Source organism: Thunnus maccoyii, chromosome 23, assembly GCF_910596095.1.
Source record: "Thunnus maccoyii chromosome 23, fThuMac1.1, whole genome shotgun sequence".
Classification (NCBI taxonomy): domain Eukaryota; kingdom Metazoa; phylum Chordata; class Actinopteri; order Scombriformes; family Scombridae; genus Thunnus; species Thunnus maccoyii.
The window spans coordinates 6,486,168-6,501,427 of NC_056555.1; the positions used below are offsets into that span (position 1 = coordinate 6,486,168).

The window sequence follows — 15,260 nt, forward strand, 5'->3', positions numbered from 1 at the left end:
TTGAAAATGTCTAAAAAGTGGTTTACACCCACTGTTCCTGTTTAGGCCCTGATGAAGATGTAAGCTGAAACCTTCAGTTTTTGATTCAGCACAATGTTTGAATATAGAAGTTGCGTGCTGTGTGCAGTCCTCCTTCTTCAAGCAGTTAAGAGTTCTGAGGCCACCAGCACCAGCATCAATGTAATGGGGTTGAGGTGCTTCTTCATTTACTGTAAATATGGCCACCATTACCATCTGTTCTGTCACTCAGGTCCAGTGTGAACAGACAAATCACTCCATCCATATCATGTGTCAGTGTCGCTCTGCAGGCAAATGAGGTCATCTCCTCATTTTCAGCTGTGATGACATGATAAATGATCCATCTTTCTCTGTATTTCCTGTCCCTCTTGTCTTTGTCTTCTCCCTTCTTTCTCTCTTTATTCATCTATTTCCCTCCCTTCTGTCAGAAATAGCACTCACTGTGCAGCAAAGACACAAGATGAACTGTTCAACTAGACAAAAATCTGTTTTTATTGCAGTGTTATTATTATACATCAGTTTACAGTATGACTGTCCAGTCCAAGCCGTTTACCCCCGGATACACACCCCCCTTCAAAAAAGTGTAAAGTGCAGATTTGTTAATGTGTCTACTAGAGTACTCCTATTACAAATAAAAAAAGCAGCTAGAGGTTAAACTCACTAAAAAAGCAACAGTAAAGGGGCTCTTGCAGAGTTTATGATTTCAAAATGCAGGTACGTACAGCAGACCAAGGGAATAATGAAAGTATAAGATTAATTATTCATTAAAAAATGAAATTAGAAACAATATGCAAAGCTGCAGAACTGCAGCGGAGCTTTAGAGAATTCAAGTGAATTAGAGTTTATTGGCCCTTCTCAAACTTTACATTTCAGTGCAGTTCCCCCTGCATCAAGGACAAAGCAGCACTCTCACAGTGTATCTGACAAACCTTCATCTCTTGTTATAACTCACATACTGAAGAGAACCTGTGTCATATCACACACTAGCCTTTTAAAAATAAAAATCAATAAAGCAGAATTTTCTCTGATTAATAACTGATCTGACATTGTCTGAAGGTCTGTGTATTCTATTCAATCATGTTCCTAAAACCCATCTGGAGCCCTAAATGACTCTGCCAACATATTTTACCAGTAAAACTGCCAACCATAAAACAAGCTTTTGTTATAAATTATGTGACAGACTGAGTTACGGCAGTGCAGTCAGAGGAAAACCAAACAGAGACAGTTCATTAACAATTTTGGTGAGAAATAAGGATCAACTTAAAACACTCACTGCATTATTGAGTCCATACAAACAGCACAAAACTGGCTCCGTTCAGCAGTTGCAGCAACAACAGAATTTTAATCACAGTGTGCTTGCTACCCACAAATCCCTGTCGCCAATCCATGTTTCCCCACACAGTGTTGGAAAATACCAGGACATATTAACAGAGCTGTAAAGTGACCCAAAACCTTTGATTACATCACCCATGGCTTTGGTGAGATTTCAGGAGTTTAAGTTAAATCTTTAGCTTTAAAGCAAAAATATACATATATTTGTTGTTTTATTTTGGTCTAGATTAGATTTCTGTGGACTTGATAGGGAGGGAAGGTTGATAGAGATCATTTTCTAAACAATAAACTATTAAAAAATCAACATTGTTTAGAGGTTTGAGCTGCCTAAACACCGGCGGCCATTGTTGAAGTCCCTCAGTAAAGGTTATTCTTTCATGAGTGTCAACGGTTGAACTGAATTAGTACGTTTTAAAATAAACCTTCTAGTGTTCCCTTTACGACAGGCTACTTGAAGCTCTCTTATAATTTCTGACGGCTAAAAGAAAATAAGATCTACTCTTGTAGAAAGTGCGGTAGCAGTTCAGGAAGCATCGAGGGACAAGAAATCTAAGGTGTTCAGTTCCTGTTGAGTCCAAGTTGCAGGAGAAGTCCAGCAAGCATGCAGTAAGAGGGGGAGCTACTATGCGGGCTGCATCTCCATTTCTACTCTTATCCTTCATGTTTGCTTTGGAGCATCACATTTGCAGTCTTGTGTGGGAGAAAAGGACATGAAACAGTAAAAAGACTTCACGTGTCTCCAAAATGTGCCTGTAGATGTCACATCCAAGCTGAAAAGTGACGCTTTCTCTCTCCTTCAACATCTTCAGCAATGATGGCACAACACCCCGTACATCTTCAGATGTTGCCCCAACTTGATTTGTTTTCCTTTCATTCTTATAGAAAGTGGAAGGCGGAGCTACTGCCACGGCCGCTGTGGTGTTGGGTTAGGGTTGGGGTAGATTGGAGCCGGGGTTGGGTGAGGGTAGGCGGGCACAGCTGTGTTGGGGTTAGGCGGGTACGTCGGGGTAGGGTACTGCGCCATGATGTGAGGCTGAGTGTGGGTGGCTGTGTGGGTGGGTGAGGAGGCGGCAGAGGTAGAGGGGAGATGGAGGTAGAGAGGGGCGGATGGAGCGGAAGGGGCAGAAGGGGCGGAGGGCGCTGTCGGGGTCGGGACCCTCTGCAGGACGACATGCGGGTAAAGCTGAGATTCGGAACGGTAGAGGCCGGGCAGAGAGGCCTTCAGCAAACTCTCCTGACTCCTGTGTGAAAGAGAGAAAGAACGAGAGAAAGCGATGACATAAACCTTTAAAAACAGATCTTTGAAAACAGGTCAGAAATGCTCTATATGTGTTTCATTTTTCAAACACTTGAGAGCCAGCCTAATTCATGCTTTTTAACTTAAAATTAGATGGGCAGCTAGATCCTTTCTGTCACGAAGACTTCTGTCAGTTTGTTGAACTACAAAAACACACAGCCCACCTGCAATCACAGAAATGTTTTTTGTAGCCAAGTTTAGCCATAACGGAATTAAAATGAACTAGTCACAGCTCATATAATTTGACATTACTGACATTTATCATTTTAAGCACTAGCTAAAAATGAGAAGCTGCTACCTGAATGTTTTATACTTTGCTCTTTGCTAATGAGAGGGATTCTTTTTAGCTTCGTATTAACTAATAAGAGATGTGTTAGCATAAGAGCTTAGCAAACATAATTATTTAGCTGTTGTAATAGTGTAGTAATAGTCTTCACGTGCCAGTCAGTTTATCAACTTGAAAACTCAAATACTTAACCTCAGACATTTAACCTAATTATAACTGGTTTATTTGTTGATTTTGATATGAGCACCATCTTAAAGGTAGAGTTTATTGGTGTGTCTGAGGGTTTTCTGTATTTTCCTGGTTTTCTTGAAATCTATCAAGTACTGATGAAGATCTACAGAGGAAAACCTTCATTTCTTATCATTTCCCTCTTTGTTTGAATACTTATGAATTAAATGACACTGAATGGAATGGAGCAATGTAATAAGGGGATGTTTGCAGGATCAAAAAATCAATTTCCCTTCAATTAAACTTCAAATTTGGGTTACCAGTAGGCTGGAAAACTGTTCAGTGTTGGAGGAGCTTTATGCTTCTTTAAAGTCTCCTCCTAGTTTCTCTGCATTTTGTAATACAAAGCATGCTCCTTCATGCTGACTGTGGTTCTCTATAGACGTGAGTGCTGCCAGTTTACCTCTGGTATCCTCTGTTCTCATACCCACTGAGGCCTCCAGTCAGGTAGAGCGGGCTGTCCGGTGCCAGACGGGGGTTCATCCTCTGGGAGAGATGGAAGATCTTGGGAGGAGGGAAGGCTTCCCACTCACCCTCTTCTCTCTCCAGCCAACATTCACTGCGACGGGCTGAGCGCTTTTCTCTGCGTCTGAGGAGGAGAGCACTTTATCACTTTTGTGGTGCCCATATACCAACAACCAAAGGCTGGATGTAATTGAGGGATCCAACTGCAGGGGTTGTATTCATGGTTATTTTTTGCATCTACCTGCTCCGTCCCTCTTTTTTGGCTCTGTCCCGGCTGGATCGTTCCTGCAGACAGCAGATGAGGAAGGACAGGGACATGGTGAGGATGACGATGCCACTCACCACTGAAGCCAACACAGCCACTCTCAGTCCACGGTCCTCTGGCCTGGGGATCGCTGTGGGGCAAAATAATTTACACTGTACTGAAAAGAATCAGGTGACACTTTTATGTCTAAATAAACTTGTCTTTAAATTTTAGCAATACATGTGATATCATATTGGCACTTTTAAAAAGATTTATCCTGCAACAAATTCCATGTTCTTCCTCTAGAACCACCATTTTGCATACAGTCGATGTTTGGATGCTTTTTGGATTCAGTAACATTTCTGTTGCCTTTCCTCTTTCCAGCATGATGTTAATTTCACATGACATGTTTGCATGTCGAGAGGAAACGTTAGAAACGTTCCCTGAGCATAAAAATGTGCTGTGCAAGTTCACCAGCATTGCTTTACATGCAAGCTGCAACCAGATTTCACGCACAACCAGAGCTGTGGAGTGAGAACTAGTCCAACCGCTGCAATGTAGTAGTTGTTCTTACTGACTGTAGGCGAAAATAGCAAGTTTAAAAAAGGCTTGGGTATTTTATGAAGATGTTTAAAACATGAGTCAGTAAAGTAAAGTGAAGCTGAAACTCTGGCTCATTTTCCCAAATATGCTTCTGTGTAAATCTTGTCTAGATCTCTGCTTAAACGTGCTTACCTTCACATACAGGCAGGTAGTTGCTCCACTGCGGTTTGCCATTCCTGACATTACAGTAGATTTTGTCGCTGCCAACCAGCTGGTATCCCTCACGGCACCAGAACGCCAAGATGCTGCCGACTGACACACCTGTGCCGCTCTCCACATAGAAGGAACCCCGACGTGGTGGCAGGACAGGGGTACAGGACAGACCTGAGGAGAGATAAAACAGATCAAATTTTAGATGGATTGCCATGAAATTTTGTACAGACATTCGTGGTCTAGAGGAAAAAGTGTAAACGTTGGGGATCTCGTGACTTTTCCTGGTACTACCAGCTGGTTATCATTTTTGTTTTTTAATGCAATGTCTCAACGACTATTGGATTGATTGCCATGGAATTTGGTACAAATATTCAAGGTTCTAAGAGGCTGAATCCTAATTTTGGTGATCCTCTGACTTTTCATTCAGTGCTACCAGCTGGACAAAGTTTTCACATCTTCAGTGAAAGATCTCAACATTTACTTGATGGATTGGCACAAAGTTTGTACACACATTCATGGTTCCCAGATGATGAATCCCAATAACTTAATACTGTAGCACTACTAATTATTTGATAGATTGTCATAAAATTTGGCACAGACATTCATTTTACCTCAGGGTGAATCGTAATAACTTATTTTCTGAATTATCATGCTAACATGTTAAAATAAGATGATGAACATGGTAACACTGCTGTTTCTGAGTACAGCCTCACAGAGCAGCAAGCATGACTACAGACGCTTAGTCCTGTTTAAGTAGTTACACGTAGTACTGGTAGAGTTTAAGTCAAGTTTTATCAGTCAAAAAAAGCAAAAAGCAAAACTCCAATTTGTTAGTTGTCGCCTGGTGTCTTGATCCATTGCACTCTGGTCATTTTCCTGCAATTAGGTGTATATATTTGTCTTTTTGGTATTTCTACAATGGATTTCTCTGTGTATTATTTTTGACTGTTGTTGCATAATGGCACTTGTAGAAAAAAGCTTCTCTTTGATCTGAGTGACACCATTTACTGTGTATTGTTGCCTCCAGAAGAGCAGGGTTTTTGGGTTTTAAGGTCTCCGGAGGGGGTTTTCTTTTATTGTGCAGGGACTAGTTGCAAGAACTGGTATAAAGTGCCTTGCACGATTAAAGGTAGGTGGAAGTCTTGTTGTACTCATCAATAGCTGTTAAGTTTTTAACAGTGTTGATGTCTTTTAATGACTTTAAACTGTCTATTTGCCCCACTATCTCTTCCTAATGCACCTATTTCCTTTTTCTTGGTCTCCCTCTCTGTCCAACATTTTCCTCCATTTCCCAGCCTTTCTCTTTACCACTCTCTCCCTCTTCTTTCTCTTTTTTCTTAGCTAAGGCCAAAGTGTCTGTTTTCTACACTGGGATTAGCAGTTACACTAGATAGATAGAGAGAGAGGGAGAGACAGAAAGTACTATTTTTATCTTCCTTATGCTACAATACGCAAATACCTCTGAGAGGTCTCATGATACAGCAGCTATTGTTAGACTTTGCTGCAGGGATTTTTGAGGCTCTCAGGAACTCTCATGTGAACCTACAGCTTCGCTGGTTGCACAAAGCATCCCACATTTATCTGAAAGACTTCACTCAGACAGAAAGTAATGTTTTTTTTTTCTACATTATAGCACAAAGTGACTATCTGATATCTGCAGGGGGTTGACAAGGTTATTGATCAATGCTGATGACTCAGCAATTACTTGGCCAGCTGCTGGGATTTCTGGCTTCTAAAATCTCTGACTCGTACTTTGTTATGGCCTGTATGTTAGGCATGAATTTATGTGCAAAAACACTTCAACTGTATCGACTATAAAAACAAGATGATTAGATTGTTATCCAAAATTATATTTTACTTAAAATGAACTGAAAGGAAGGGTCATGTTTGCACTGACTATAAAGATGGTGGACAGCTTCCTGTCATAAACTAAACAAACCCCATCTAGCTTCATTATAGGTGCAATATTATTCATTTTTAATAAATTGAGTGATTTGGTAAGATGCATCTTCACTTGAATCACTAACAGGAGCCAACATTCACTAAAAAACATTCAGCTGCACTAGATTTCAATTATGAAAATGATTTGTTTACTTTAAAGCTGCAATTGATTTTTGGCCACTTTTGGGTGCAGCACAAGGAGCTGTAAACACAACACTGACGTATTATCACCTTATAAAGTTGAGATGGTGAATGTGTTAGCAAACATTTACACATCCAACCGACACAAGTCTGAGTAATACTTCTTACCACCCAATGAATCTAAGTCCAATATTCACTCTCCTTTAAGCTCCTCCTTGGTAAATAAGTGGTACTTTAGCGGCTAATTGCTCTACTATGCTCACCAGCTAGCCGCTAACTTTGTCTGTCTGCCATTTGGGGCTTGGCAGGTAGTAGACAGTGGGTTTATAAGTCCTTTCTTTACTGAAAACAGCTTCCTGATGTGTCTGGAAACAAGACTGATGAGAGTAGTGAGAGTGAACCCAAACAGTACGCTAAAACTGTGGCCTGTAAAACCAAAACAATTAGCTGAAAGACACTAAAATGCTTAATAGAGCTGAGGGAAATTCTACGAGGGGTGATCACTATACTATTAATTTTTTCATTGTTAATATAAAAAAAATGATTAGTGCAGCTTTAAAAGTATTGGTCAGTTTAAAGGAAGAATTGCTTTGAAGAAAAATTACAGCATGATGTTGAGTGTTGCTGATGTTTTAATGAGTAATGGCCAGAAGGGCATGTGATGCTGCAGTTTGCTTTGCTGTGTCAGTATTAGTGTAATCTGTGTGTGTGTGTGTGTGTGTGTGTGTATGTGTGTGTGTGTGTGTGTGAGAGAGAGAGAGAGAGAGACAGAAAGAGATGTCATCCCAGTATAAGACCCTGTGAACATGCAAGCTGCTCTCTGCTGATTAGGAGCGACAGATGGGAGGATTTCTGCAGCGGTAGAGAAGGCGAGAGAGGATCCCGTGATCCTGTGTGAAGATGACAGCATCCCCTCCCTCTCTCTCTCTCTCACACACACACACACACACATAAACACACACACACATAAACATCAAGGCACACACACTAGACACGTGCGTAATGCGTACAGTACAGGGAAACAAGGACAAGCTGACTTGTTTTTAAAGGGGAAACTAAAAGCCATTCTGTTTCCCCTTAGAGACCTTTTACTGATGCTGTCACTCTGTGTGTGTGCAGTATGTATGTGAGCGTGGTCACCTCCACAACTAAATGCTGAAGAAAATACTGGGGTATCAGTTGCTCCAGGGGCTGATAGCTGCAAGATTCCTTTCAAAACTTCTCTCTCATAGCACAACATCAATCATTTTTTCCACAGGTTTTGGTGTTTATTGATATCTGTCTAAGCATATTACAGTTATATGACTTGCATATTACTTGCTCAAACCACCTCAGCTACCTAAAATAGCTTCTGGTAGCTTCTTAAAATAGCTAGATTTATAAAACAGTTTGATAAAACTGATTGATATTTGAATTTTTCTTGTCATGGCCTCAATCCTGGTCTAAGCAGTGACTAGTATGCACATGAAGTAATAACAGGGATTGACATTATCATATCACTAAGTCTGCTGTTCAGATGAGCTTCAGTGAGTTTTAATGAAGCATAGACATTGAGGAATAGTTTATCTTAGCTTTTTTTTTTTTTGCCGATGCCAGGCTTAGCAAAAACTGTTGCTCTTTGAAAATAATATAATCCCGTCATTGTGTTTGAGAGATGTAAATCTCTCAGTGAAATAATACTAAGGGATCCAATTTGCATTTGAATGAAAGAGATATGATATTGTTTAATTAAAATAAGGTGGTTTTAATTATCATCTGAGATTCATCCGGTGACTTTATCGCTTCTCATTTCAGCACCAAGAGCTTGTTTATAATGATCTATTAAACAGACTCACACATACCTCAGAACTGTTTTCTGCAATAACAGCTGCATAAATACCAACATTCTCCACACTAACATTTAAATTCATAGTATTCATTGTTTTTTGTCACTTGGGGGCAGTGGAACAAGCTGTAAACACATTGAGTTATCATCTTATAAAGTTGTTATGGTGAAGATGTTAACGTACAGTTAACCACAGTTGCAGAGCAACATTAGTAATCACTGGGAGTCATGTTTCTGGCCACCTGACAAATTTAAGTCCAACATTTACTCTGCTTTTATCTCTGTTTTGGTCACCATCAACTCTTAAGAAAAATATCTGGCTAATAAATGTTACTACATGCTTCACTTTGTCGACCAGCTAGTTGCAAACTTTGTCTACTGGTTTTCTGGTGGCGGGCAGTTAGTGTGCCATGAAGAATTTTCACTAAAACACCTGTGTACTGCAGCTACAAATTGACAAGAGTGGTGAGAGTGTCCCATAACAGTAAATTTGTGGGGGCAATACCAAAACAACAAGCTAAAAGAAGCTAAAATGCTTGGTAGAGCTGAGGGGAATTAGGTTATAATTATCTGTGGGTTTGTCATGATCAATACAGTATAAATTATTTTGTATTTATATTACAAGACCTATTTGGTTGTTTAATTTGGAGGACTTGTTGGAGCAAGTACAGTATGTGTTCTGGAAACTAACACCTAGTCATAGGACTTAAATCTGTAATGCACCTCCCAAGCTTCCTCACACACACAGACACACACACTCCTGCCTGCCAAAGAAAAAAGTCTTTACCTCTAGCTTATAAAGCCAGATAAAATATTGAACATATTACGTGACAGTGTGTGTCTTAAGACTCTAGTGGAGTTTTTTTGCTTGCTGTTGCCACGGCGCAGCAGGAAACCCGTCGCTATCTCTACAAACCGTTGAAGTAACACGCTGTAGTAAACAGAGAAGAACAGCAATGCTGATGTGAAGCAAACAAACAAAACACCCCAACTGGAGCCCATGCAGCATCAATAAAAAGTGGAATTAATGCCGAATAGATTAAAAATGTGCGTTGGTTTTGGTGTGCAGTTGATCTTTCTGTAGTTGACTTTGGATGGAAGTTAGCTTGTGTGTTTGTGCATAGGATTTGTGTGTGTACGTGGCTGAAATCTGTATTAGTGTTCAGGTAGTGTGTGTTTTATACGCAGAGAGGAGACCACATTAGCTGTGTGTGTGTGTTGACTCTGCCGTCTGTTTGTTCAGTCCTGTTGGTTCGGCCCCATTCAGAAAAGCCTCTCTGTCATTGTAGGTTCCGTGGGTTGCCAATCAGAGAGTTCAGTTGCCAACGGGGCGCTAATACACCTCTGAGCCCTCAAACCTGGCAACCAGACACCATCAACCAAACATCCACTTTGCTGTATTCTTCTCTACCCTCCCACCACTCATCTCTGTCTCTCTGTCAGGGAAGCACTCGGAATAGTTTGTGATTAAATAAAGATTAGTTTCCCTGCATTAAAGATTAAAGAAACACACACATGCACAAAATGAGTGAACAGAACAAACACACACTAGCTGGATGCACCCATGTCATGCACACATGTATGATGAATGTGTGGAGTTACGCACAGATGTTATGTACAATGCATGCCTGTGCACACTCACTCACACATTTGTATTAGAATACTCACAACCTTCAGTCATTCCCAGGAGCGAGTTGCAGGGGAATATCTTTTACAAGAGTACTCCAAAGAGTGGTTGAAATTAGTGCACACAGCAAAGGCCCAGATATCTTGATTTTTGTCCCTAGTATGGGTCAAGCTCCAAAAAATCTGGATCCTGTATTTTCCCTGCAAAAAGAAGTCCGTTTTTATGGAAGTCTATGAGAAAATGACCCTACTTCTTACTTGATTTATTACCTCAGTAAACAGTTTCCTAATGAGTTTATGGTCTCAATTGCTAGTTTCAAGTCTTCTTAAATACAGCATGATGTTCATTTTGTAAATTATGGTCCCATTTAGAGTGAAATAGATGATAAAGTAGCGTATTCTTTAGGGTGTGGCTACGTTGCGGTTGACATGGTTACGTAATGTAACCATGGCTTAACCCCAGAGTATAGGTGTAGCTGCTGCTATTTCAGTGTGTGTTTTCAGTTCATGAAAGTTAATTATAATATTTTCGTCACCTAAAAAAGTCTTGTCCAGCTTTTGGTTGTGATAAAATACCCTCTCAGGAGTTGGAAGTTCAGTTTTTCTGGTGAGTACTTTTTGTTTTAATGGTTTTAGGCCTGTTTTTCGGGAATTTCGGAAATTAGCATTAGCATTTTCACTGTTAACTGTAGATTGTAAATGCACCTTGCTAACCAAGGTCCACATATGGTCACCTCTGGCTCCAAAAATCAAACATGGCAACGATCAAATCCAAGATGGCGATGGTCAAAAAGCTAAACTTCAAAACGGCAGTTCACAAACCAATGGGTGATGTCACGGTGACTATGTCCATATTTTATACAGTCTATGATTATCACTTTATAAAAGTTGAATACATAAATAGTGTGTTAGTTAACAGTTCCTTATTTACACAGCTAGCAGACAGAACAACTTAATCATTCAATTGGAGCCTGTCTAAATGCATGCTAGTGTTGTCTGTCCATGTTTCTGTCCATCCGACAAATGTTAAGTTTGAATATTTTTTTGGTCTTCATCATCTCCTGAGGAAAAATATCCTCCAATAGCTAGTTTTGTCTGTCTGCCTTGTGGTCCTGGTCCAGTAGTTTATGGTGGGTTTATCAAAGCTTTTATCAGCTAAAATCAGTTGTGAAGTTGCGAGTCATAAACCCAAAACGATAAGCTGAAAGATGTTAAAACATTGATGTGAAGGCAACTGCAGATATGGGTGAAAATAATCTGTGGATTTGTCATTACACGACACCCTTCTCACATTACACATTGTTACTTGATCCTTTGTTAATATGAAAATGTGTTTTCTGCAATGCCTAGCAAAGTGCAACTAGTTTTAATTGACACATGAGTGAAGCTGTTTTATTCTGAAAAACTTTTATTTGAAATCACTTGATTGTCTGCTTTCCTTTCAAGGAGGAATAGACCCAAGGGAAGACTCATGCTTTCCCTCTTTCATGCTGTGTCAGTTTTTCCTTGATAAACAATGGATAAAAATAACCTTCTTCTGTGTCAGACTTTACCAAATGCTAAAAGTCAAAGTTGAAGTTAATGTAAGATGGCATTCTTGGCTGACAGATGACTAGCTTCATCTCATTCATCCCTGTGTTACTGTCTGTTTCTTGAGTGTTTTTCGGTCCCTTTGCTCCAGCTGCTCTTTATGTGATCTGACCTCAAATAAACATGCCTCACTCTCCTCTCTATCATCACTGTATCTATTTCTGTGGCACCTCACTGATGCGCTGTATCACAACTGATTACCTAATCCCCCCGGCTCTTGCTCTGCCTGCGTAGTGTGTGTTCCTATGCAAACACATAAAGGCATGCATGTGTGCCTCTGCCATGTGAGTGCTTGTGTCCAGTGCGTACTTAATGCTTACCCTGTTTAGGTTGTTTTTGAAAAATTAATAGAATGAAATAAAGTGATCAAGGATACTTACTCGACACGCACAGTGAGATTATGCTGACTATGTGCAAAAACCAGAAAGCGAAGCTGAAAGGTACTCATGTTCTCCTTCAGTCAGCAGCTTTGACTCGATCTGACTGAGGATAATCTGTTCGGTTAAACAGAGCAGGGACATGTCAAACTACACACTTCACTGATTGACTGGTTCACCTCTCTGACGCCCCTGGGGCTCAACTGCCGCCATGTAAGAAAAAAGAATTATTGGCACTGAAAAAGCAGCACATTTCAGCAGGAGGCCTTCATCAAAGTTACATGACAGAGACAAGATATCTTAAATTCCTCGTTCTTCTCTTGCATGTTCAGCCATCGTGTCTGTCTCATTGTTTAAACTGGAATAAGTCAACTAAAACTCATTGTGGCATTCTGGAAATTTAGGAAACTGAGAAGTATACAGTAGGTCCTTGGTGGATATTCAGAAAGGTAAAAGACAAATTTCTATCACAAAAGAAAATTGGAAATACATCTGAAGGGGATTTCTGTTAGCTTTTGGGACATTTGTATTTTTAAAAAGTACATTTCCAATAAAAGAGTTTTTGTTGAAATTTTTGTCTACTGGAGCGCTTGTGTTAGCTTTTCTTACCTATTCTATCATTTGTCTTCTACCAACTCTCTCATTTGATCATTTCAAATCAATAGTTTGATATTTTGGGAAATGTGCTTTTTTCCCACTCTTTTGCCAAGAGTTAGTGGAGAAGATTGATACCATTCAATAAGTAGAAAGTGATATTGAACTTATCTTACTTGGCAAAAAAAAAGAATAAGCATATTTCCATATTGTTTATTGTTGAACTATTGCTTTAATTGATTATGCCTACTGTGATTGTGATTTTGTATGACACAATGTGCCGAAAAAACAGTTCAGATGAGTTAATTTGGGGTGCATTTGTCTTTGCTGCCTCTTTACTTTCATTCCTCCTGCCCTTCAGTTGTTACCACCCTTCTAAAACTGTTAGGGCAGAGAGAAGGCTCCTTTCAAACGCTCCCTCAGTGACTTTGTTCAGCGACTGGTGCTGTTTTTAAGCCGTGGGAAGGTAATAATGAAGTTGAGTCACTGCCAGCAGCCATATTGGATTGACAAGCAGGAGACAGAGGGAACTCTTTGTCTGTAGCTCGCCAAGCCCGCAGGGCTCAGGAGTGACGATAGTGTGTGTCACTGACAGAAATACCCATGGCTCTAAATGTGTGTATGTGTTTGTGCCTGTGTATGTACCTTGGCATGTACTGTACGTGTCCTCACAGAAATTCTTCTTGTGGTACATCTTTGTTTGTAGAAATACAGACATCATGTGGGCGACTGTGGCTAAGGAGGTAGAGCAGGTCGACCACCAATTACATGGATGGTGGTTCAATCCCCGATCCCATTGTCTGTGGGAGAGATACTGAACCCAAAATTGCTCCCACTGGTGAGACCTCGGTAGATCTATGCAAGGTACAAGGTTCCTTTGAAGTTTAGCTCTTCGCTTAAACAGTGAAAGTTTTGTGTTGCCATATATACCATACATACGCCAACTTGGTTTTATTGTATATGAGAACAGGCAGGTCAAACTGTCTGCGGATCTGAAGTGGTAAAGATTTTAGCATGGCTTCTAATACACTCTTAAAAAAAACCTCAAATGGACAGAAGTAATTGGCTTTAAAATGCACTACCTGCTACCAGTGAGTGTGTATGCATTTGTATTCCTGTGTGTTAGCGTGTCACAGGATTTCTAGGCACCAGAAATAGCCTGGAATATATAAAGGTAATTGGCTTTGCCTGTCAGATAATCAGATTAAAGTCATTGTAAGGTTTCACATTCACGTTTCAGGCTTTTAGTTGACGATCTTATCTAAAGAGACTCCGAGTAAGGAGTAAGCAGCTTATAGTAATCATGAGGTAGATGCTGTATTTAAACCTTAACATCAGTGTTTTTGTTCAAGAAGTTGGATTCTTTTAGAATATTTTTCCACCTACATAAAACTACCAGACCATGAATGTGGTTGCTGACCACTTAACAGCACACCATTGCACTTGTTTTATTCTGCAGTGATTCCTTTTTGAAGGACTATAACAAAACAGTGAAGGGAGGCTGATTCCTTCAGAAGGTACTGTTTCAGAAAAGTCTGTAAAGTATGCATTTTTCAACATAAAAGACAGTAAGGATTCACTGTAAACTCCTGCTTGACCAGATTAAGAGGTAGACTGCCTGCTACAATTGTTTGCAAAGTTTGGACACCCCTTGACAAATAACATATTTTTGTCATTTTTTAATTGAAAAGATGTAAACATAGTCTCTCTAGGATATGAAACATAAAACAATATTTTCAGCAAACATTAATGCATGTGATGCCGCTGCGACAGCGTCTATGTGTACCAGTTAGGAGTCCCGCCAAACAATTCTACTAAAAACTGACTTCTAATGGGTTTTTTTGGGAGTGGATCTTTCTGATCTAACTTATTTTATCAAAGCTGAAGGAAATTATCCACCACCTGGAGACAGAAATCCGGGAATAGGACAGGATGATCGACGGCTTTGTATTGGTCGCTTCTGCACAGGCGAAGCATATCTCATATATGCAGTCGTCTACTCTTGCTGTTCCATTGACCCGATTGCCCTCCTTCCAAATGTCACAAGCCTTAATCTCAGACTCGGACATCTGCCCTGGACTCCTCTCTGGCTACAGCCATGGGACAGCCAAACAAATGACAGGGTAGGGCCCCTCCTCATGTCACAGAATGCTTAAGGAGGCTGTGATCAGAGGATCTGGAGGTCTCCCTCGCCCAGGACCAGCAGAGAACCATTCTGCCAAGACGGACCCTGTCTTGGCACCCTAACTCACCTGTCCAGACCGCCCATCCACAACTGGTAAGTTCACCACATCCTGTGGTCACTGAACATGTGCTATTTTGTCCTGATTGCACTTAGTCTCCACCCCTTCATCCACCAAACTGATAGCTGGTGATTCCATAATCAGGAGTGTACGTTCCCTCAACACAGCCACACACTGCCTCCCTAGTGCCCCTGTCATCCTGGAAAAGCTCCTGGTACTACTGCCTTCCTTCCTGACCACCATTAAACGAATAATTGTTCATGTGGGAACAAATGACACAGTCCATCAACAGTCTGG

At 40.5% G+C, this 15,260-nt stretch overlaps 1 protein-coding gene across 4 annotated transcripts in view; it reads right to left on the reverse strand.

Annotated features, from left to right (window-relative positions):
• Positions 1–531: 531 nt before the first annotated feature.
• The window catches only part of zgc:162331 (uncharacterized protein LOC793007 homolog), a 37,433-nt gene continuing 22,704 nt past the window's right edge, over positions 532–15,260 (reverse strand). For 2 of the 4 annotated variants that reach the window (XM_042403628.1, XM_042403627.1), the window contains 4 exons: positions 4,606–4,797; positions 3,868–4,021; positions 3,565–3,750; positions 532–2,591 (listed from right to left, as the gene is read on the reverse strand). In XM_042403628.1, the coding sequence (XP_042259562.1) occupies positions 2,249–2,591; positions 3,565–3,750; positions 3,868–4,021; positions 4,606–4,797 (875 nt within the window). In that variant the 3' untranslated portion in view covers positions 532–2,248. Of the gene's footprint in view, positions 2,592–3,564; positions 3,751–3,867; positions 4,022–4,605; positions 4,798–10,201; positions 10,362–15,260 lie in introns of those variants that run through there. The other 2 variants (XM_042403630.1, XM_042403629.1) reach the window with 2 other exon arrangements.